Here is a 25111-nt window from a genome sequence, read left to right on the forward strand (position 1 = left end):
TTGCGATCAAATGTTTAAATTCTATTTAAATTTAGCATTTGTTTATTTTCTGAGTACAGAAACAGAGACTTAGTCTAGTCTAAATCATTAAGTATTAAGAAAAGTTTAACATGAAAATTATAGGAAACCACAAACCCTTTATGAGGACTGTTTGAAGATGTACTGAAGATGTTTAAAGAACATGCTTTTAATTAGATCAGAAAACATATTGTAGTATTATAATAATTTAATCTCCTTAAGAATGTGTTGGAACTGTCCGTAACGTTATTTAATACAAATCCTGTGTAGTGTGCTAAAGAAATCACTTTATCCATAGCTATGAATGTGGAAAACAGGTCATACAATTATAAAGTTATTTTAGAAAAAAGGAAGAGGGCCTTTTGTTATATAGACACTCAGCACTTTTGTACTCATTTGTTTTTTTTAAAGAGTCCATTTGTCAGGTTTATCAAAATGCAGATAAAAGAACAGTTTGATTGCTTGTGTTCTCAGTACAATCTCTGGCAAGCCTACAGTGTGACCTGTTTTCAAGGTTACACAAGTCTTGCTTTTTCCCTGTTGATATTACATCATTGTCAGTAACTGATTAAGTATTACAGAGACCAAGATAAATATGATTACAAATAGCAAAAGGAGAGGATTTGCTGGAGGAGAAATAATTGAATTTAATTTTTTAATGCATGTTAATTTTTTATTTATATTGACGCAGAAAAAAGAACAATGGATTCAGGGGGTAGGATCTTAATCAGACCTCTTTGTGTTGTCATAAAGTAGGTGTAAAGGTCTGTCCCTAAGATCAGAGCAGTCACAGCCACAAAAAGATTAAAAGAACCCCCAAATAGAGATGCAGATTTGTTCAGTGACAGAGATACTGGAGTATTAAGTTTGGTAAGCTTTGTTTGAGAGAGTCCTTTTGGATATGCAAAGCGGACAAACCGTAGCAGTTTGCAGTAGAAGACTATACGGCAACCCAGAAGAGTAGCCTGAGGTGAACTGTGCTGACGTGGAAGTAGGATAGGGTTCTAGTGACTTATCACTTGTGAACTTTGCTAAAATTAAACAGATGTGGATATATTCCAAGCATAATCTCCAAAAAGAAGCTACATTCATAGGTAGATGTTTGGGGAGAGGGGAGAGTTGAGGGTCAACACTGCACCAGCTGGACACTAGGGGGCAGGTGGACATTGAGGGATCCAGGGATGGTGAGGAGCCCCGATCCAATGTAGACTGATTCCATGCAATTGCACCCTTGGAACAGGATGTACATCAGAAACCTGGGGAGCTCCTGCCGGGAGGACTGGGGAAGGGGGAGAGAAAGGGCATGATGGTGCTGTAATGCTTTATGAATGTTTGACCAGAAACAGAGAGAAGGATTTTCCCAGTTCCAGGCAGTGTTGTGGACACTGGAACAAAAAAGAATGGTCACCATGGTGGGAGCTGAGAGCCACTTAATTTCTGTTGAGTGATTGAAGAGGTGGTTGCTTTAGAAGAGGTGAGAAAACAACTCCTGTCTTGGCTTGGAGGGGGTGAATATGACAAAGATAAGGTCACCAAGTGTGAGGGACGTCTGACTGCAACAAGACTGCAATGCTGAGTGCTAGTAAAGATGTGCATAGAGTATGGAATAGTGAGTGAATATTTATATGTTAGAGAGTAATGTACGAGATTATAATTTGACCTCTTCCCAAGCTTCTGTTTAATAACACCTTTTATTAGATTATTTTTTCTGGAAGAGTTGGAGCAGAGTTCTGGGTGTATGTCAAAATTCAGAACTGGTTATATATACATGGTGCAGATGAAAAGAAAAATATTGTATTGAATGCATTCCTTTAAAGCTTCTCTTTAACTTTGCACTAATATTAAGTAAAACTTGTAAAAATGTAATTAATCAGAATCTTGTCTCAGTTATGCAAAATATAAATTATAACCTTCCATTTTTGGTAACGTCTTCATCCTTAGAGGTTTGTGATGAGGCAGAGCCTGAGCCAGCAGGTACATTTTACAAGGTGGATTTACACTCTGGATGTTAATGATACATATACCTGGGACAATGTAGTGATATATTAATCAATTTGAACAGCAAATTTTGGACTATGGGAGGAAATGCATGTGATCATGGAGAGTCCATGCAAATTCCACACTCACAGAATTAGATTTGAACCTACTTGTAAGGTATGATTTGACAGTGCTACCCTCTGCACCACCCATATAAAATATGCATATATGGCAAGATCTGCTATATAATATGTACAAACCAACAGCCAAAATGGCTTCATCATTATTCAAAGACACCCTCATTCAGTGATTTCAAACAGTTTCCTCTTTTTTATCAGCACACACAGTAATGTAGGGTTGCATGCTGGCAACCTCCAGGACATATGAAATATGGACAACTTTAAAAACCTGTACTATCTCTCAATGTCTTGCATTTATAGGACCTGGTGTCTTATCTAACATAGTGTAATGCTGTGTGTAATATTATTTAAATAAATTAAATATATTTAATAAAATTCCAAAAAGTCCTTCAGATTCTTTGTGTAGTGTGCTGGATATGTGCTTATGCTATATTTGTCTAGAAAAACTGAGGATGCCAATATGTCCTGACCTTGCTGTTGATATTAAAGGTGTAGAAAAGCAACCATTACAAGTGGACATTGTGCCTAGTTTTATTTCAGAAACATCTTGAAAAATGCAGATACAGCAGTTGCCTAAAATGAATGACTGGGAAACATTAGCAATTTCTTTCTACATTAGTGAAAGGTTGAACTGTAACCTACTACTGTTGCTCACAAAGATCTTATCTCTTTTGCCTCCTGTCCTCCATTGCATATCAGCATAGTAATTCAGTGATAGGAATCTGGAGGTTTGCTAAACATTAAACAAAATTTATGATAGTCCATAGTACAAGTACATGTCAAAAGGTTGGTACTGTAGCTTTCGTTTAAGGTCTTTTGCTCCTACTTTTTTCCCAGTGTTGTTTTGGACATACTCATGTTAGGTTTTCAGGAGGATATACCTGTAGAGTGCAATATATGATTCACTTTTTAAATGACAAGGAATGATCATGGTGATTTCTACAATAACATGTTGTGTGCATGTTTCCATATTTATTAGTAAAGTGAAACAGTAGTCATAAGGTAATAAAGATTCACCAGATGTACAAAATTGTTTTATGTCCTAAATAAATCAATATAACAAATTTTAGTGTACATATTTTCTTGATGAAATTATGTAGAAAATATTGTTCTTGCATTACATGATTTAAGAGTAAAGTTACTCTGAATTACTTTTCATTTGCAGGCATTTACATAGATTACCACTACTAAAAGTGCTGAAATTGCAGAAAAAACATATTTTGTTTATTCAATAACCCTTTCTTTGTGGAATGAAAAAACAGTTGTTTCCCATTTGTATTTTAACTGCTTTGTGCTAGCATCATTTTCACCACAAAAGGACAAATATTGAAACTCAATATACAAGTCTAAGTATAAAACATAACCAGTATTCACAGGGGTGAAGGATTTACAAGGATTTCAAAATCCCAAAAAGCAGTCTTAAATACATCTCTTAAAAGCAACAAAATATTTTCAACTTCAAAACTATGTATTTCTCTATAATTATAATTAAGTACAAGTCTTTAACCAAAACATGAAATGAACTTCAAATAATCACAATGCTCAAATGCCTTTATCAAGTGGAACATACTGTAGTAATGGAAATTTATTGGTCTCATAACTTTTCGTTATTATATTGTGCACTGCAATGATATAAGAACTGTTTAAGTGCAGATTAGAAAAGCGAAACCTAAAAACGCTTTTGATTTGCCTTAAAATTATTAGATTACAAATGATACTGTCTGTGTTGACCACAGGTAGAAACCCCTGGGTGACTAATCAGAGCAGGCAGTGAAATCTAACATGGGAGGTCTAATGTCTCTGGGAGGTGTGAATAAAGCAGGGAACCAGTCAAAAATACATGAGAAAAGGGAGAAGTAGTGAGGCAGCTGACCACCATGACACCATCATCATAATCACCATCGTACTCAGAATAAGAATCTGACATACAACGTTTCAATATGCTGGTAACACTTCAGTATGAGGGTGGGAAATTTTTGTTTAAATTGATTATAACCTATAATACATCAATGGAACAGGAATATAGTGCCTGTACAGTACTTTGGTAGTAAGTGAACCTTATTACTGATTAAGTTTTTTTAAATCAGCCTGTTAACAATTGTGTTGTGCAATTTGTTTTCTATCCCCTGAAGTACATTTATTACCACAGTGTAGGTACAGTAAATGGAAAATGACCTTTTTAAAATAAAGCAGCAATTTGTGATGGTGGTCTGCTGGACAATACGGAAACATATATGATGTTAAAATGTAGAATAAAATATAAAATATAGAAAACAGAATAGTACATATATACATGGAGGTTTTAATAAGAAAATTTTCATAATGCTCATTCATTTTTATTCATACATTTAACTCTATGTTAGCAAAACAAATTTCATATCACAATTTTCATGCTCATCTCTGTGGTGTGATGTTGGGCAAGCTACTCGGCATCTGGCCACACCTACATTCACCTGCCATTCTGCACCAGTTTCCATGGATACTGATCAGACAGGAGTCTTGTACTACCTGGAGGCAATTTGCTGCAATTCCTGCTTCAGATGGTTCAGGTTGTTAAGCTGTGATATGACATTGCTTTGGAACTCTGTGATAGACTTTTCTACTGTACGTTCCTAGCTTCACCGCAACTTTTTGCTGTATGTTTTCCTGGATTTTCTGACCCTTTCTTCACCCCAACTACATTTATTGGACTCCCCGTTTGTGCTTTGTACTTTGATTCTTAGTTTATGAACTCTGCATGTTTTCTCGTCTCTATGGGTTTCCCGTTGTGTTTTGTTTCTGTGTCTACAGGGCTCAGAACCTCACCTGTTTTGGATTCTGAATCTGGGCTGTGTTTTGGGTTCAGTAAAAATTATTTTAAAGCACAGATATAGGTGTGATTCAATGTAAAACTTATCACCTTGTTTTAAAAACCGCTGTAAAAACTGGCAACTGTGGCTTTATTAGCAAATGTATTGCACATTTTCAAACACGTCGGTTCCACATAAATCCAAGTTGAAGTTGGTAAGGCAATAAAAATAATAAACCTTATTTTATATAGCACCTTTAAAGGTGGCCTCTCAAAGCGCAATGAAGGATGAGTATCAAAAGCTTTCAGAAGTAGACTGGAAAAGAGATGATTCAGCATACAGGAGGTTGCCCTCAGAGACTCTGAATCAGCCCTGAATCAACTCTGAATAGGCCCTGTAATGTAATGAATAGGGATACAGAATAAGGATACATTATGTATACAGATTTTTTGTTATATTATTTGTTTCAATCTTTCTTCAAGAATTGAATCTTTGCACAGACACTTTATTGAATTAATTTCTTGCCCAGTTTATATTAAAGAGCTATTCTGTATTTCAGGACTCTGGCCTGCAACTTTTAAAAATAATATCTAAATTGGATTATTATAATTGTAATGTACTTTTCACTTAGACGTTTTATTAGATTGTAGCCATTTTCATCATTTTATCAGCAGCTCCTTTCCTAGAAAGTGTTCCAAGACACCAGCTTAATTGTGACGAATGGAAATATCTAGCAGGACCTAAGTTAAAGCCAACAGGTGTTTAACAATACAACGTGTACCTTTGAAATCTAGATTTGATTTAAACCCAACGAAAGCCATCCCCTAGATAGGAGGGACCTCTTCATCTATCTTGGACACATTGCCACACCATGTACAGACTCAAATCATGAAAATGATGGTCTTCTTTAAATGTAAACGAACAAGTAATAGGTTTATTCCATGCTGAAAAGAGAAGAAAGAAAACACAACATTTCAACTGTGGAGCCTTCTTGGGGTGTGAGAGCTCCTCCACCCCATCTCCATCTTTCCAACTACCCCTCAGTTAACTCGTCACTCTGGGATCCTAACCTCCTAACAGGGCCCCTACTTGATGGAGAAGCCCTTTTTTAGTGGAGAGTAGGATGCCAAAACACCCTATCATTTTAGTTATCATTTTTCGTTAGAGGGAGTGGTGAAAATAATAAAGAATGGACTGAGACACTTTGCAAAAAAACAGCATTTACAATGAATGAGAATGAGGGAATGAGAATTTTGAACATGAATGACCAGCTTGTGAACTCCTGTTCAGGTTCTCCTGCCGGATGATTATTTCTGTGGCACCAGATCAATGAAGCGAATGCTCTTGTTGTTGCTGTGCCATTTTTGGCTACATTCTTGCTGTTTGTTATCTTGAAATCTGATTAGTGAATGTTTTCCTTAACACATGAATGAAGCACAGCATGACTGTAGCATTTGAAAATTCCACTGGTTCCTAGTTAAAAAAGAATGTGGCACCATGTTAACAGTTTAAAGTAGAAAAACGATATTACAGTATGTCGAGTATGTTATGAGCTTTGAAACAGATTTTTCCCAGATCAAAATAATAAGGTACCCTTGCCTACCAAAAATAATATTTAAAATATATATTTTCTCTTATTTAGTAAATGCACAAGTAAATATATATTTTAGAATATTTCTTTAATGTGTTTCTATGTTGATCTTTAAATGCCCTTAACTCAAAATGTCTCACAATAGAGACTAATTAAGATCTGTTGGTTACAACCAAAACAATTTGTTCTTTTTTCAGTTTTTGCTCATTTAAATCTTCAAATTGTGGTATTTTATGAATAAAAATAAATGGATGTTATGTCTTGAGTGTCAGTGGATGCGGCAGGTCTGTACCTGATAGGAGACACATACAGTCTTTGTTTCCCTGAAGCAAAGTGCCTCTTCACTTGCTAACCACTAAACATAGATACAATTATTGCAATTTGTGTCTCTTTCGCTATCAGTGTGTGTTCTGTACCAGCTGTGGTAGCATAGCAACAGGTGTACAATCAATAAACACAGTCATTTGCTTGGCTAGCCTTTCAAGGGGATTTCTTTTGTTTTGAGATGTGGTGCTTGAGGATTGATAGCTGTTTTCCAGATCTGGATGGCAGATTAATTTATCTGGATTTGAGACAGGGACAGTTTATGCAGATGTGACACTGACTTATATTATAGACCTTAATTAAGCTCCAGATGCAGTTACATATCACACATACTGTTTGAAACAGGGAATAATATCTCATTCAAAACTAAATTTTGTTTTTACCAAAAAATGCTACTTGTTAATTCTGCATGCAGATCACATTGGAACATTTCTGCTGTAAAATATCTGCTGCACAACCTGTATTCATTCGCTAGTTTACTCTTCTATCACATTTCATTAGTCATTACGGAGACTAGTGAGCAGGAAGGGTGGCACCATATGGCAATTCTTGGGAACTCAAATGCGAGTTGCATCAACATGGCAACTTGCAGTACTTTCACAATGTTCACAATTTTGTGATTACTGTAATTCCAAATTTATCATTTTTTCTATACCTTTGATGAATTCATTTTGTAACTGAGATTTAATAACCAGTCTGAGAAATTGGGACTGCGGTTCCCCTTTAAAGGTGTGAATTAGCTGGTTGCTTTGTTTAGGACTTTGTTTACTTAAGATAACTGAGCAAAATGTATATTTCTGGTCATTTACTATAATGTATTTATGTATAATACATTGTCTTCCTGGACTAAACAACTTGCAAAATAAGCCACCAGGATGGCGCACTTGAATGTTTGTAAATGTAAACTTTACTGTATGTGTGTGAATGATGTAAATATTAATCTCATTCTATGGGTGAAACTATGGTGTGATGATTAGCATGCTGTCTCACAGATCCAGTGCGCTGCATTCACTTCCAACCTCAAGCATCAGCCTGTGTGGGGTATATATGTTTTCCGGGATTTCCTGGGGAACTGGGAGTCCTCAAGTGGCAGCTGAGTGCTGCTGAAGGTGGGAATAACTGACCAAGGCTCTCAGCAAACACAACCACACTTGAGAGCTCCTGGGCACTTACAGGCATGTATTGTTGCTGGTGATTGTGTAATTGGTGATGAACCTCTATTACAGTGCTGTGTTGCTTGTGATACACTGTATGAAAAGACAAGTGGTTGGAAGGTGGGTGGATCAGAGAGGCCTGTCTAGACATCCTCATTTTACCCTCTATGAGATGGTGTCACTATGGTTAGCATTGCTACCTCACAGCGAGGGGTTCAATTCCAGATCATGGAGTACTGTATGTTCTTACCATGCTTGCTTTGAGTTCCTCCGGGAGCTCCAATTTCCTCTCTCAGTCTAAAGACATACAGGTTGGTTAATTGGCTTCTGGGAAAAATGGCTGTGGTTTGTGTGCGTGTGCGTGCGCGCACGTGTGTGTGTGTGTGTGTGCCTTGTGGACTGGCTCCCCTGCAAACCTGAATTGGACTAAATGTTTAGAAAATGGAGGATGGAGGATGTGAGGTTCATAGCCATGAGTGTAGAACTGTCAACGGTAAAATCAGGTAAATGTTACACAAAAAAGAAGCAGTTCTAATTTTTTAACAAATGCCAATAAACAAATGAACAGCAGGCCACATGGAATGCTGCTCATGTTTGCTAGCTTATGCTCTCTTCATATGCAACTTCATGCCTTGGCAACAAAGAGCTCATGATAGTGTCACAGCAGCATTCCAGCCTATAAACAGAAGCAGAGGTGACTGAGCAGTGAAATTGGACAACACACACATTCAGATGACCGAAACAAATACTTGTTCTTAATTTTAGATGAATGTTTATCAGTGAGATGAGAGATCGTAAACTCAATGTCCATGTTACATCTGCACAACATTTAACACTGAATTTTGAAGAGTGAGCTGTATTTTGCATGTGTTGTATTCAAGTGGGAGAGTGTCTCTGCAATGGTCTGCTTGACCACAAGCTTGTCAGGACTTACCTTCTGAATAGTTGGAACTTGTGCTTACAGATCAAAGGGGTAGGTGCTGAGTTATTATGATTAAAAGTCCAATGGAGTTCACTTTCTGTTTTTCAAGATGTTTTTTACTCATCCATTGAAAAGTTTGCTTTATTATAATGGTGTCAAAAGGGCAAGTTATAATGTGGAGCACTTTAAAAGAGGCCATTGAGCCTTTCTTATATGCATCATACATTGTGGCCGATCAAGCTCGTGTGATAGCTTGGCCTTTCACACATTAACTCTCACGAGTGGCAATCACGAGTTCACCAGCGATTCTTGGTTTGTTGTACAACACACTGTTTGCAAAGACACCACCTATGGTGGTGCCATGTCACTGCACCTTTTTGTAGGGCCATCTGCTACAACGAACTTGCCAACTGCAACATTCATGCAAAATTCATGTATTGACAGTGTCACGCTGAAAGGACAGTTACTGTTTAAATAATATAGGTATTAATTTTTTTTACTGTAGTAAAGTAGTACTGTAGCTGTAGTGCAAAAACTATATTACAGTATCTGCTAGTATCTTTTCTACAGGAAATAATACAAAACTACCAAGACACATACATTTTAATTATCTTCCTGTTTAAAGTAAATTAGAATCATATTATATTATGTACAAAACAACACAAAATACTTATTATAGAATAATGAAGGAAATAATTTTGTTCTGCTTTCCTTTTGTTGTTCTTTAATTAATTATAATTTGTTGTTTAGGCACTTTAAAACGACTTGTGTACACAAACTGTTAAACAGCTTACATCAAGTATATTTTACAAACGAACACTTATTTCCTGCGACAAACTCTGAATCTTGTTAACTGCTATTGCAACCTCCTCGTTTTTTAATATTAGACTAAATTGTATTATTTTATTTTTTACAAGGCAATAGATTTCATATAGCACAAATGCCGTTGCAAGTTTTATTGCAATGCAATGCATTACATTCTTATAATACTGGATGTATGTTAGTAATACTGACAGATCATTTTAAATAGAAAGATATAATGCTTTCATCATAAAAATCCACTTATCCTTATTTTGTTGGTTTGTATCTGGACTGAAGGGTGGTAAATCTAAGACCTAATCCAAATATTCAAAATCATCGAAGGCGCTAACAAAGTCAACCCAAAGTCAACGCAGCAGACTCCTTCAGTATTAACAGTGCAACGCGAAGCAGAGGTCATAAGTGCAAATGGAAACTGCAAAGAAGTGCATTTAAAGCTACAGTTCTTTACACATAAGATTATGGAAGTACAGGATAAATTACCTTCTCATTTTGTTGAAGCTAAAACCCTGGTTTCTTTAAAGAAACAGTTGGGTGAGATTCTTGGATCAATTAGCTACTACCTTCCAAACATGTTAAAAGAGCCAAATGGCCTCCTCTCATTTGGCTTTCTATAATGAATTTCCAGAGCTTGCAACAATAAAGGTCTTCTAAGGATTTGTAATCTTTCTTAAGTTCTTTGTAGCGAATGTTCTTTCGGGACCCTATGCAGATGACACAATCCGGGGATGAGTGAGGAAAACACGGGGAAAAAGCATTCAGGAGTCGGGAATGAGAAATGGGAAATCCAAGAGGAAGGCAAAAAGTCCAAAGCCAGGCCGTCCATCCGAGACGAAGACAAAGAGGATTAAAAACCGGAGCGGGATCCGGTGGAGGGTCGGGGGGAAAAAGGGGGAACGGGACCAGACACTCAGATCCCGGAACTCGCTTGGTACGGGAACCAATGCAGAGCCCAGAACAGAGTGGGCGTCTGGCTTTTAAGGTGGGCTGGAAGGAGGCTGGAATAGGGGGGAGGTGCACAAAATCAAGTCCGAAGTGAAAGAGCCGGAGCGCCCTTAAGGGGGAGGGACTACAATAGTGACAATCTTATTGCAAGGGTCACAGAACATTGGAGCCTGTGCTGGAAGTTCACAACATAAGTTGGTACTGACTGCAAGATTGATAGCATGACTGCTAGCCCATCACAGGGCCACAGAGAAAGTACAGTGCCCCTATATACAGTACTACATATAGTATATCTCTGGAAGGTGACACAAAACCAGAGCACCCACACGATATGACATGACCCAAGCTGGATCCTGAAACACCTGGATCATCACGTTAGCCTGCACTAGGGCAAGCGCCTTGACCAGAGTCTCTCTCAGGAAGTCCCCTGTTCATTTACTGTTTTGTGGTTCATTAAAAGGCAAAACCACACCCAATCTAATTCTAAAGTTCATTTCCAAGGGTACCCCTTTACAGTCTGGATGTACCACAATAATTTTTCCAGACCTTTTCATGTATATTTGTTGGGGTTGATTTGCAGTTTGAGCAAATATATTCAAGTTGCCTTAAATAAACCACAAGGCAGGATTCAGTAGGACTTCCCACACATTTTTATGTTAGTTAAAAAATGAAACAATATAAAATTAAATGAACAACAAGTTTTTTTCATGGTTTATTTCTGTGGATGCCAACTGATATTTATTATCATAATTCAATGTATTTTTCCCTGTTAATAAAGGAGAATTGTGCAGCATATCTTTATTCCATTCAGTAGTGCGGCCAAATCTTAATTAATACAATGCAGAGACAAACCACCAAAAAGATGAAAGGAGCCTGTTACACTGATGCAGAATTCCTCAGTTACAGAAGCCGAAGATGACACATACTGTAAAAGAGAACAAGGAGATATTAGGTTTGGGACACAATGCTCCAGATAATAGTGCTGGTGTGAAGGCAAAGAAGGTGGGGGGGGGGATGAGGTCCTCAAAAGTTGGAAGCAAAATCCTTAATTGTTGATCATTGTGAGTGTTATTAGTGTAGACTGGGTTTGTATCTGATGTAAAACCTCCAGTATACCTTCTGTGCAGAACTAAGCATGGTTATTGGAATTCCCTGATGTGCAGAGAAGAACACTGAGCTATTTGAAGGAAAGTTGGCACTTCGAGGAGTGGTGTAGGAACAGTGATAAGTTACTCACTGTTGATTGTCAAAGAGTAGTGGGTCAGAAGAGATGGTGGTCTGAGATGAGTGTAAATGGTAGTTGAAATAGGTCAATTTAAAAGACTATTTGCGGATACTGATGAAAAGTTTCTGGTGCAATGCTCTCAAGTATTAGCTACAAATTGACCCAACATCCAGAGAAGAGACACTGTACTGTTTCTTCTGAAAAGGTGTTGAGCTGGAATAGAGCTCCTAAATTTCTGAAACGGGGGAGTCTGAGAACTTGATTAACACAATACATAAAGTAGTTCACATTAATGGGTTAAGACAAAATACCAAAATACTCATAAACATTTGTAAAGTATCTGATTCTTTGATTTTGTTATTTCTCGTGAAGTAATCTTAACAGAAAACAACTACCTCCAGGGCTCCAGGGGTTTGTTCTTCAAGGGTACTGCTTGGCGCACTGTAGTGTTGGTGGCCAGGGCAATTAAGGTATATGGGTACTCTATAGAAACAGTCTGAGTGATAATGCTTACAAAGCGAAAGTAATTACAGGTCATCACAGAAGCTACACACAAGTACTTACTCACTGACAATGCTATGCAGAAAAAAATCTATTAAAAGGTTTTCTCCTGGCTTTTTTGCTAGGGGTGTGTCTGATGATTGCTCTTAAAAACATACTATTTTTTTTCAATTCTTCAAAACTGAAAACTAGACCATTTGAATTTTGCAAATGTAGGAAATTATCATAAGAGAATACACATGATATTCACATGCAAGCACCTTTCATTAGATTACCTCTTTTCAAAATGATTAATATAAGTTTAAATCATTTGCGATTCAAGTCCTTGTTAGAAATTGGGCCGTAAACATGAATCTTATTTGATTATGTAGAAAACATGCATAAGCCTCATTTTCAGTTACTCTTTGCACAGTAACTGCAAGGTAATTTAGCAATATGTTTTGTAAAAAACATGAATGTGAAACTTATAGTTGGGAATTTGTGTTGCCTATTACAAAATAGGTAACAGGAGCAGCTGCATTGACACTTCATAATTAAAAGATTTAAACTTTGTTTTTTAATGAACAAGCCAAGTAAAAAACGTTATTGCTTGCAGTAATTACTTATTTTGCCACTAGAGGACCCTGTTCCCCATGTCTTGAATGAGAGAAAGTATAAAATTGATTGTAGGAAGGGAACGTTAATGTTCAGGTCATCAGAGCTGAGCAACACCTGCCTTATTAATAGTGGGTATGTGCTGAATGGCTGGTTATTGTGAGTGGATGTTGGTATAAAACCGAGGCTTGTCTCTTAAGAATTTTTTAGGCTCCACATTTCACGGAAACATTTTTCTTTCCTAATGCTTTTCAGGATGGAATTAACTTCTTGTTTCAATAATGTATTTCTTTTTAACAAGCATCCTTTTTTTACTCTCCCCTTATGTATTTACTGTAACATTTTTTGTAGTATACGTGTTGTTCTCTGTTTTACACAAATGGATATTATCATTAAGGGAATTATAACAAAAGTTATCATAGAAATTCAGGGGAAGGTTAGATCCTCATCTCTCTCAGTATGCTCGCATACATATGTAAGTCTTCCTGTAGCACATGTCTCTCATATCCCTCCTTCCACCCCATCTGTACCCCTGCAGCAACTCGCTGGCTCAATCATCTTAGTACTCTCAACCGGGCAGGCTATGCCAAAAGTACACTTTACTGTACATATCTCATCTCTCTTACATCGATTAGGATCTAACTGAACTACTGACAGAGGCAGTTTGCTTGAGACAGACCACATTACAAAGAACTGTAAAGAACTGTAAAGCATATTACAGTTTATTAAAGGCTTCACTCTACTTCTGAGAACGGTATAGCTTTACTAACACAAATGACAGGAATGTGTGCAGTGTCCACCCAGGTATTAAACAAATACATGTATTGCATTTGTTTTGTAAGCTGAAAATGTGTACATAAAGCTACTTTACTTATCATCTGTTTAGCATTAAACATTGTTTGTAACTATAGCAACTGAAATGCAGCAGTAGTGATATCTCGTATACTGAACTACATTTTCTGGTACAGGAGGGTAAAAGTGATGGCTCTGTAGCCAGCTCTGCTTACCACTAAAATGTCCTGTGACATGTAATTCAAAGGCTGCCGACACTCGAATTAGATCCAGCGTGGGTTGTCTGAAAAGCTCTGATGTAGGTTAGTAAGCAGCCGCTGTCTTTTGTACCGGTGGTGGTTGTACTGCACTGTGCTATTTGTCAAGAGTGAGCATCATTAGAACATTGAACCTCTGAAAAGTTTCCTGTGTTTTACTTTGTGAAAAAGAATAGTAAGGCACAGCAAAATCACAGTACTGGAAATATACACTAGGTACTGTAACCATGATACACATCTGTGAAAATCCATGGCAAACCAAGATTAAATACATGCATAAACCCCAGCAAAAATGCAAAGACTGCACAACTTATTTAGAAATATAGCCTGGTAAACATGCTTTAGGGTGTGGAGTTTTTTTTAATTTGAAGTTCCTGTTAATCTTTGAAATACACAATAGTTTGTGCAAATACAAGTATGGATTTTAGACTCTTGATTCTGGTACGTCAACTATTTGTCTCACAGCACCGGTTTCTTCTTAGATACCATTGTGCATTCATACGAAAGTGATGGCAATCTTGGGAGTAATCAAGTTTTTTGACCTTGTATTATTTTTCCATGAAGGTGGACTCAATATAATTGTTGTAGATTGAAACTGAACTAAGGTCTATGTCCCTCTGAGAGATAGCTGCAATTAAGGGGAGCTGGCTAGGTGTACAGGGGCAAAGTCTCTGTATCCCAGCTTCTGATTGGGTGCAACACAAGTGCTGGCTGAGCTAAAAATAGAGATAGTATATAAGTCCTGAGCAGCCATGAGGCTTCTGGAATGGCACAGGGCTGTGGGCCAGTGTGGAGTCTTGATAGTTCAGCAACTCAGTGCATATGATAAACAGAATGTTCTGGAAGCCTGATGTGTCCTCTGGTGCCAAATAAAACATCTATTAAACTTTTTTTCAGATGTGATCACTCAAAAGCATTGACACTTTTGCTGAAAACATAGGGAATGAAAAACATGTGTTTTTAGTAACTGTAATAATTAAATATAATACAGATTTATCTCCAAGATATGAGTAATTTGAACTTTCTTATTGTTTTGAGAGAAAAGGAACAACACTGACAAACATTGTAATATGTCAATGGTTGGTTAAGTGATATTTCTGGAATTGAGTAAACTTATAATTTGAACAAAGTAAATACATCATAAGTTGCTCAACAGGCATCCTTACCCAGCGACACAATATTTAGGCAAAAAACACATGAAGTAAATAGAAAAAGAAATAATTTCAAAACGATATTTTGATTAAAATGACAGTGTGGCAGGCACATTTTAAAACGGACAATGGCTGTGTAGAGCAGGGTTAAAACAATGTTCATCGAGTGGCAAACACTGTGTGAGAAAGTGCTGATTTCGTAAAGAAGGAATGTCATTAACAGACATTATCGTTTCAGTTGTTCATGTTTACAAAGGAAGTACTGTACAGTGCTGTGTACGCTATTGATTGCTTTTCCTGCAGCAAGTGTTTGGTTATAGCTTTGCAACTTTTGTCTTCTGTGACATGTCCTGTTTTATAATGAAACATGTCTGGTTTCATGAAATCTAAACAGGCAGATTTTGACATGAAACAGCAGCATTGACAAAGTAACTTTTTATTTACCTAATGGAATAATAATTGAAAATTTAAAAAAAAGTATTCTTTAAATCAGTGGTCCTAATGGTTTTCATTCCAGCACACCTTAATTAGATAATTGAAGTCTTGCTTGATCTAAGAAGCCGCTTCATTGGAATTACTGCATTTTGTTTCTAGTCACAAGTTTGGGATTTTTTTTCACTTACAAAATACAATGGTTGAAGAATCCAACATGTTTAAGAGCTAGAAACAAACAGATCAAATTAATCTCATCTCATCATCACAATGAAGGGTTTGATTCTGCAACTGGCAGGTTGACTGGAACAAAAATCAACAGGTGTTTGAGTCATTGGGCCCAGGATTGGGAACCACCTCTTTAAAGCAACTCAGTGTCATTATGAAGTTATATTTGTAATCTCTCATGAAAATGTTTAATTAATAACTGAATAAAGGCTGAAATATCCACTCAAATTGCTTTTTTTTTTTAATATTAAACTGGTAATTATAGTTGGAAATACACTATTAAGTTATTTCTGTAGAAGTAGAGCTTTAATAACCAGGGAGCTCATAAAATCAAACAGCTGTGATAAAACAAATGCCAATTTTGTGTCATCAATTATTCACAGAGTGAATGCCAGAATTTTCCAGAACTGTTTGTGGATGCTCATTAATAATGAATATTTCTCATTCCTTCACATGATGTTTTAGAGCAATGTGCTCTAAATTACAAAATACATTAAGAAATGTATAATTTATTATTCTCACATTCATCTTTTGAATGCAATAAGATGCCTTTTCAACAACTCATGTGTAGAAAGAGCAGGACTTCTATTATTTAAGTATTCAGACAGTTAGCTAAGGGGATAATATTTAACTATCCTTTTTTATGATATTGGATCAAAGTTATAGGTGCACATTAATTCATGTGATTATGAGGTTAGTTCAAGGATGTAGCCTTGTAGTTCAGGATCATTTGACAGTACAATTAGGTTAGACAGTTGTTTTTATATTACTGTGACAGTACTTCTGTGAATTAGTGCTTGTTTTACAATGCAGCTGGTTTTACATTTGTGAAATTGTTAACTGCTGTTTTGCTTTGGGTGCTTTGAAAATTAAATGCTAAAGGCATTAAAGGCGTTATTGTGGCCACAGGTCAGTGGATACTTTTAAGGAATTTTGACTTAGGCAATATACGGTACAAGATAAACTACCACAGAATCATGCTTTTGTTTGCGTTGATCTATATTTACCTTTTTCTATTTAACGTCTGTGCAGGTTTTTATCAGTTTTTGCAGTTAAGCCAGAATCAGAGATCAGGACACAGTTAACAGGTCCAAATTGAGTTTTACTGCCATTCGGTGACAGGATGAGCCCTCCTGTTCTTGTAAATGATGTCAGTGTCAGTGCAGGGCAGAGAATTCTGGAGGATCTAAATTTAGACTGGACTGGCTGGAATGTCCTAACCCCCTCCTAGCTCACTGGTGCTCTATCTGTCTTTATTTAAGGAGCTGTTTATATTGATGATTTTTTTTATTTCTCTTGCACACTTCTTACCTATTATAATTGCACGGATGTCCATATTTTATTCTTGCTTAGTTTACTAGTGATATAACTGTATCCTGCACAAAAAGTAAGTGTTAGAACTTATATACTTGAGTGTAGCATATTGTTTTTGACTGGTTTGACTTGAACATGAAGTACCGATGGAGATGATAGAGAATGTTTTACTGGACTTACACCACAAAAACACTAGAAGGCTTAAGTGTTTGGTTGAAATGTGGAGTTCTACACCATTAGTCTGACAGAACCCTTACATGTTTCTGTGATCAAAGCCTTATTTGCTTGGGTGTTTATTGATTTACTGTTTTCAAATTAAAGCACTTCAAATGCAGCTGCTGTTTTTGGACTTGGTCATAGCCAAATGTGTAGCAGTGATCAGCTAAATGTATGCTTTTCAGCAACAGTTGTCTGTTACAGTAATTATGGTGTAAATTCATAAGAGCTTGTAACAAAGCACAGTTATTTTTAGGTCCTGGGCTAGGAAGACTGGATTTTTGAAGACTTAAAAAAACATCTATTTGATCATTAATGACCCATATTATTCAAGACCTTCCATATCCCTTACTGGCAGTGCCTTTCATTTTCTGTTTTCTAAAATTATATTCCCCTGTTAACTTTGATCAAAAGACCCTTTTACAGCTTCAGTAGAACAACGGTGTCTTTTATCTTCCATTAAAAATTACTTCACCTGTCATTATGTAAGATCAGAGCAGTGGTTATTGATCTTACATTAAATAGGGTCTTTACAGTATTAAGTTAGTGAACCAGTGTTATTCACATGTAGCACAGAGTTAGAAGCTTATTTAAAAAAACAATATGTACAGTATGTCTCACACATATAAAACAATAGGCTAGTATAGGATAGTAATGTTTATGTTACTAACATACAGTAAAGGAATGGCTTTACTATACAGTAAAAGTATGGCTTTGTTTACCATAGTAATTCTAAACAATGCTGATTTTACTATGCAGAATTGTGCATTTACTTTGCTTTGCAATGCTTAGAAATATAAAAATGGTTGCAAAAGAGGCCCATCTAGATTATGTGTTAGTAGTTAATAGATCGGAGGATCTCATTCAGCTTCTTTCTTGAAAGAAGTTAGGTTAACAGCTTTAACAACATGACTGGGTATCTTGTACCAAACTCCCACAACCCTTTCCCATGGTTTTAATGCTCCGCCTTACTACTCTGTACAGTAGTTCACAACAGTTTAATTGTTGTTTACAACACTTTACTCAGTGTCTATCACGATAAACCCTAGTAGAGTCTTGTCAAATAAATGCTATCCTATAATACTACAAATAAAAATTCCAGAGAATTCCATGCAAAACCCTCAGCATTTTTCTTTTTTTTTTAATGTTAAGCTTCACTGTCACATGGTGAGCTGAGGGGAAACTACTTATTCATGAACGCAGACTTGTGAACAGAACTTTGCATACTCTTTGAAAAATCGTAGGCTATGTAAATAAGCATCCGATTCAATTTGACATGCAAATCATCCCATTTATTGTACTGTATGTCCAATTGCTATGACAAAGGAGGGAACCTACCTTTTGCCCACCATTGTCAGTGACTTACATTAGATTGAATGGCTACTGTGAGACTGGAAAGTGAAGAAGTTTTCTAGCCTGATGCTTGAGGGGAATGGCTCCTCCCTCTGTTTCAGCCTGCTCTCCACCTAGCTTCCCTCCCAGCTATTTTTGGCTTCATTCTGACAGCAAGGGTTGTTAGTGCTGACAGCTGTGCACAAGGTAAAAACAAAACAACACTACTCAGACACTTGTTGCACTTTGCTGAACTTTTATGCCAGGATTTGTTTTTGATCACCTTTTTCTGTGTAAAATAGATCAAGATACACTGAATCGCACTGGAAAACCTGAGAGAAAGCACACAGGTGCCATCCACAATAGCAGGTGGCCAACATTAAGAGAATGTGAATGCTAAATCTTCTGTGTTGATTTACTGACAACGCTTAAGGGATACCTTTTTTTTTCAAAAGAGTTATAACAATGACAGATTCCACATCTTCCAATGGAGAAGAGAAGGACCCTGATATTGAGCTGTTTGTCAAGGTAAGACAGATAGTGTTTACTAGAGTGCCATCAGAGTTACAGTTACAGAGTTACATCACTGACTACTGTAACTCAGAAAGGTAAATTGCAAGCACTGCGTTTAAAGCTTTATTAAGCAATTTAATGGGTGGAAATAATATAATATAAATATGCTATCGCAAGAAGTTAATATGCTGACTTTTTTTTCAATTAGCCTTTGTAACCCAATATATGTGCTAGAATTACTGAAGCATGTTCACCAGCAGCTAGGGTTGATGTTTTATACTGCCTATTCTTTAAGGCTTAAGAAGGCTTTAAGGTATGTGTGTCTCTTAATACCCATTAAGACTGGGTGGGCTTCTTCACCTATTCATTATTCGTAGTTTGCTTTAGAAGCAAAAATAAATTTAAAATTGCCAGCACTTTAAAAGGTAACCATAAGGATATACAAGCTATGCTTTACTGTTTATTTGCATTGTGACATTCTTCTTCTTATATAAACTGTGGTAGCAGTCTGAGGGGATTAAAATTTTATTGACACACCTTCACACTATTTTAAAACAGTGGTTACCCTTTCTTCACAGAAACAAACACTGTGATATGCTTATTTCAGAAAAATAAATGGCTGTTGTATGACACTTGCCTGCATCTCTCTAAGGAGCTGACTAAAGTACCTCTAGCAGGATCTGAGAGGTGTGCTCACAACCGAAGACTTTAGACTCTCAGATAAAGCCAAAGTCCTCCTCTCCTTTGGCTGTTGGTTACATTATTCATTGTTTCCTACATTAACTCAGTGACATGTCCTTGCAGGAAATTACTATGGTATTATTAATATGCATTTAAGAGAAGAAGGGGTTGGAATCTTTGTAACACAAAGATCAAAAACTGGTGATGAAGACAGTCAAAATGGGGTTTATTTTTAATGGGAAAGAGAAACATTTCCATTACTTTTAAATTTTATTTAAAACTTTTCAAAAAGGTTTGAACTGTAATGCTTTTGGCATTTTGCACTATGCTGACAGAGGTGAACGCTCTGCAGTTTATCATTGTTGGCTCAACTGGATTAGAATGGTGGAGTGTACAAAGTCCATGAAATGGGATGAGAGTTGGTACTGAAATACAGTATATGGTACGGGGATGTTCAGGAACACCACCAATATTAATGTGGCAGGGAAGAAAGAGTCAGGATTGACCAGGATGTTGTCACATTTGTGGGTAGTCAGTTCCTGACACTTTAATGGGACATTTCTCACCAAAGAAAAGGCCTGCATTATGGGTTCCCTTGAGTGTCTTGCTTTCCAAAATAAAACAGACAGAAATGAGATAAGATCACTTTAGTAGCCATATACAATTTCTTGCATTAGGAATTTTGTCTTTTTGCATACCCCGGCTTGCTCTCATGCAACACACAGTCAGGGAGAGAGAAACTTGGGGTCAGAGTGCAGGGTCAGCCATTTATATGGTGCCCCTGGAGCAGTTGGGGTTAAGGACCTTACTCAGGGGACCAAAGGAGTAGGATTTCTCTGCTGGCCATAGGATACGAACCAGCAACATTCTAGCCAAAGGGGCAGATCCTTAGCCACAGTGCCACCACTCTGCTCCAACCTTTGTCTTTAAGCTGGGAAAACTTTATCAAGCTCTTATTAGTATTAAATGATCTTTTTGTGTTGGGTAGAGGATCTGAGGTGTAATTTGCATCTTCTGGTTGTGAGTGACTAGAAAGAGAATTTACAAAGGTTAATTGATTTCTTTGGTGTAAGGAAGTTGAAAAAACATGCAAAGAAGGGTGTTGTTACTGACTACAATATAGTCCTTGATTCAGAACAGTCCTTCTTTTCAAATCGCACAAATAGCACTGTGTTCCAGCATTTTTAAAAAACCTATTTTCTCCAAAATACAAAATGCAGGTATTGTAATGTAATTATATGTTTTTGTATAAATTTGTAGTGGTGGCAATTTGTAGGGGTGGCATAGATGCAGTGCTGGGGACCTGGGTTTAATTCCTAGTGTGCTATATGTGTGGATTTTCAGGTTCTTTCAGTTTTTGCATAGGTTTCCTCTGGGTGCTCTGGTTTCCTCCCACAGTGCAAGGACGTACTGTACTGGTAGGTCAATTTCCTACTGGGAGAAATTGGCCCTAGTGTTGAGTGTGTGTTTCTATCTATATGTACATGTATCTATGTGTACCTTGCAATGTACTGGTGATACAATCTGTGTGTATCCCACTTTGCAACCATTGCTTGCTGGGTTAGGCTCTGGCTCCCCCATTACCCTGAACTGGGTAAAGAGATAAGCATATGGATGGATGATGGTAAAAGTTGTGAATGGGTGAATGGATAACTGGAAACAAATATCCTCCAATAACGCACTGACAGCGAAGCATACAACAAGGCAAAAAGGAAAGCTAGTGGTATTTTGTCATGGAAAATCTGTGCACGGGTTTCCCTTGCAAAGCAAAATTACACATCCCAAATTAGTTTGATGACATTTTTTGGGAATGGTAAACGTCATCACCTTTAGTCCTAAAATACATCTCTGGCCTTTCGGTGTTATGGTCAAGAGCAGCAATATGGCACTGGATCTGAACAAGCAACTGAACAAGAAGGAACAATCCTTCTGTTAGTCACTGTTTCCCTTTGAGAGTACACTAGGATATAACATTATCTAATAATGTTTTCCTTCCTTTACTCTCAAAACATTTATGCAAGAATTTAGATTTATCATTGAGATGTTTCCTACAAAATTACTTAGTAATACATAATACCATAGTTAACCATAGTAAACAGTATCATGCACTCTAAAACTGTGGTCTTAAACCAGATAACTGACATGTTCTTAAAGCTGTAATAAAAACTTAAGGAAAAACATACATTTGTATTAGTTTTATAGCATAGTGTTTCCAGAGCTTATACATCCATAGATAAAACATTTAGAAGAAAACAGCAGATTGTGATGACAGGGTGTCTTTTAGTGCTTTCATGCAGTGTTTTGTCCCTGAGTCCTATGTAATGGAGTCCTATGTTCTATGAAACATTTCAGTGAAATATAGTTTTTCATTATACAATGACATTTACAACTGTAACCTAGAGAACCTGTAGTCTGATTTTTGTAATTGAGTTGTGCAAGAATGGTAATTTGGTGTATAACATACTGTATAACCTAACAGCTTTGTTCCAGCACTGCCTCTGTAGTTCAGTATGGTACTGTTAATAAACTTGTGTGTCAGATTAAATAAAAATGAACTGTATTCTTTAAAGGAACAGGTAACGGGTTTATTACATGCTAAAAAGAAAAGAAATGAAGCACAACGTTTCGACTGTGGAGCCTTCTTCAGGTGTGTCACCCATTACCTGTTCGTTTTGCAGCCTACGCATGCTGATGCAGCTACCTCCTTGAACTACTGTATTCTTCAGATACAGTACTGGAAGTGAAAAATCTCTAAGGAGAATTACCATATCATGTAAGTCAAATAAAACAGGAACACAACCAACTAAAGCACTGACTAAATACATTGTGTGGAGAGCCTATTATATCTGCTTAGAGTTAATGAGTTAATGCTTTAATTGTCATGAATTTGGACCCTTTTACCTTTAAAGCAATCTATTAGAATTATAAATTATAAAAATTCAGAGGGACACATTTTCCTTGCCTAAGCCACCTAAATGATATTGGGGTTCTGTTTAGGTTGTTTTTAAAGTTTGTTTCTAGATTAATGATTTAAAGAGCTTTACTCTTATTCAATAAGGCACTCTAACATACATTAAGAAGAGCAATAAAAACATAATTAACTTTGCTAAATAATAACTTTCAAAAGCATCTCTGAGCTTAAATATGCTTGGCCAAAACTATTCATTTACAAATTGCCAACATGCAGGAATTGTGTCAAATGAAATAATGGAAAGTATAGATAGCAGCAGACCTAAAAACAGCTCAGAGTCACAGTAGAAAGTTAGTTTCAGTGAAAGGGAATCCTGAATTAATTACACAGACTGACATGAAGGCCGTATCCCTTTACCAGTATCAGGGACAGACTTGTCCTTAAGGTGTTGAAGACTTAGAAAAGAAACAGCTGCGTAAATCTCTTTGAAATCCTTCATATAGGATACCTTGGCTAATGTTAACTATAATATGCAGAATTTACACCTTTAACTGGCATAATCTGTGGACTTATTGTCCATGACATTTGCTGATTCTGAGAAGAATAGAAATCAGGAAAACAACAAGAGTCAGCATTTTGTAGGGTGCTATCACAGAATGTTCAGAAACACACACTAAAAAATGGATCAATTCTCTTTCCTCTGTTGGATTTTCTGTATAACATTGGTGTAAGCCTTTTGGATAGGTTGACATTGTGAAAGTTAATCTGTTTTCTGAGTATTATAGTTAAATATTAAACTTTCACTACTTTCACTACTGTGTAGTTCATGACAATTATTCAATACTGCACTTTTATACTTAATGTTTCCACCATATGTGCATAACAAATGCCATGCAAATTCTTGTCTATGTAGTTGTTGTTTGAAACAACAAGGCCTGAATCAATCACTGCTGTAGAAAACAGGATAATGTCTTTCTTAAATGTCAGGGTTTTTAAAAATTAGTTTGTCATTTCTATTGGAAGCATTAACATTATTATCTATCAGTATCTTGGAATGTCAACATTTTGCATCAGAGGTGCAAACAATATGCCAAAATATTCTGGGAGAGCGGATTCTAGAAAATAGATGCTTGATTTCCCCAGTGCTGATGGAGTGGTATCTGTCTCTTGTCTGGCAACTAGTGATGATACATGGTTTCAGCAAGGAGAGAATTAATCCCAATCATCCTTCACTCCGGCTAATGAAGTCTGAACTGCATAGTGCATGGTTCTAGGACAATGATTTCCTGAAGTCTATCTTTGATGAGCTGTGAAAGGAGTTTTATTGCGAGGGAATTGCTAGTGTGAATGACAAATTCACAATGAACATGGACATGGAACCTGGTTCAAGGGGAGAAGCAGGGGTTAACAAAGTAGCGAAAAGTAGCACCCAAATCCCGCGGGGAACCCAAGTGGCTGATTGGGTTGGCTGACTTGGCGGCCTCTGGGATGTGAAAACATGACCACCCCTAACTCACAGAGAGTCGGTAGAGAGGTGCTGCCTCGTGACTGGGAGCTAGGCCCTCAGGGGATAGAAAGGAGGAGATAGCCCCTTGACTCGCTGAGAGTCGCATGGGAGGCGCTGCCTCATGACTGGGAACGAATCCCTCAAGGGGGAAGAGAAAGAACCCCTGACTGGAGAAATCACTTTTGAGAGGCGCTGCTCGAGGGGTTGAGAATGACGAGAAAGCTGCTCGAGAAGGAAGTGAAAGACATTCCCTGACCCGATGAGAGTCACTTTTGAGGAGGTGCCTCGCAACTGGGATAAGCCCTCAGGAGACAGAGGGAACGAGAGTTAAGTAAGTTAGAGCTACGGAGAATAATGTGGCCGGGGGTCCCCTCCGGCTCGCACTTGTGAACCTCCCCAGAAAGGTTCGAGGTCATCCTGAGATCGGGGAAGTAGTAACAGTAGTTAATGTTGCAGTAACAGATTTTCACAATTAAAAATACTCACAATTAAACCATAAGATTTTATGTTGCTGATATGGCCAGGATTTGAAGAATTCAAAGGTGTTACATTCCTTTAGGAAAATTGCAAATTATTGTCTTTGATTAGGTAAAACACAGTAACTGTACAATACCTGTACAATAACACAATACCTGTACAATAACACAAAAACACAGTAACTGTACAATACCTGTATAACAATGACAATTTATGGAAAAGGTAAAAATCTTTGGAGTAAAAGACACATGTAACTTAAGAGTCAAAGTTACTGTAATAATATTATTTACTGTAAAATTAA

The 25111-nt window shown here is 37.0% G+C and overlaps 1 protein-coding gene across 2 annotated transcripts in view; it reads left to right on the forward strand.

Annotated features, from left to right (window-relative positions):
- The window catches only part of LOC148674650 (chloride intracellular channel protein 5-like), a 45379-nt gene that overhangs the window by 4384 nt on the left and 15884 nt on the right, over positions 1 to 25111 (forward strand). Inside the window, exon 1 of one of the 2 annotated variants that reach the window (XM_088624967.1) lies at positions 18882 to 19249. The exons of the other annotated variant lie outside the window; for it this stretch is intronic. Within the exon in view, the coding sequence (XP_088481093.1) occupies positions 19187 to 19249 (63 nt within the window). The 5' untranslated portion in view covers positions 18882 to 19186. Of the gene's footprint in view, positions 1 to 18881; positions 19250 to 25111 lie in introns of those variants that run through there. 2 annotated transcript variants of the gene reach the window in all.

This window comes from Lepisosteus platostomus, chromosome 3 (assembly GCF_059453375.1).
Source record: "Lepisosteus platostomus isolate fLepPlt1 chromosome 3, fLepPlt1.hap1, whole genome shotgun sequence".
NCBI lineage: Eukaryota > Metazoa > Chordata > Actinopteri > Semionotiformes > Lepisosteidae > Lepisosteus > Lepisosteus platostomus.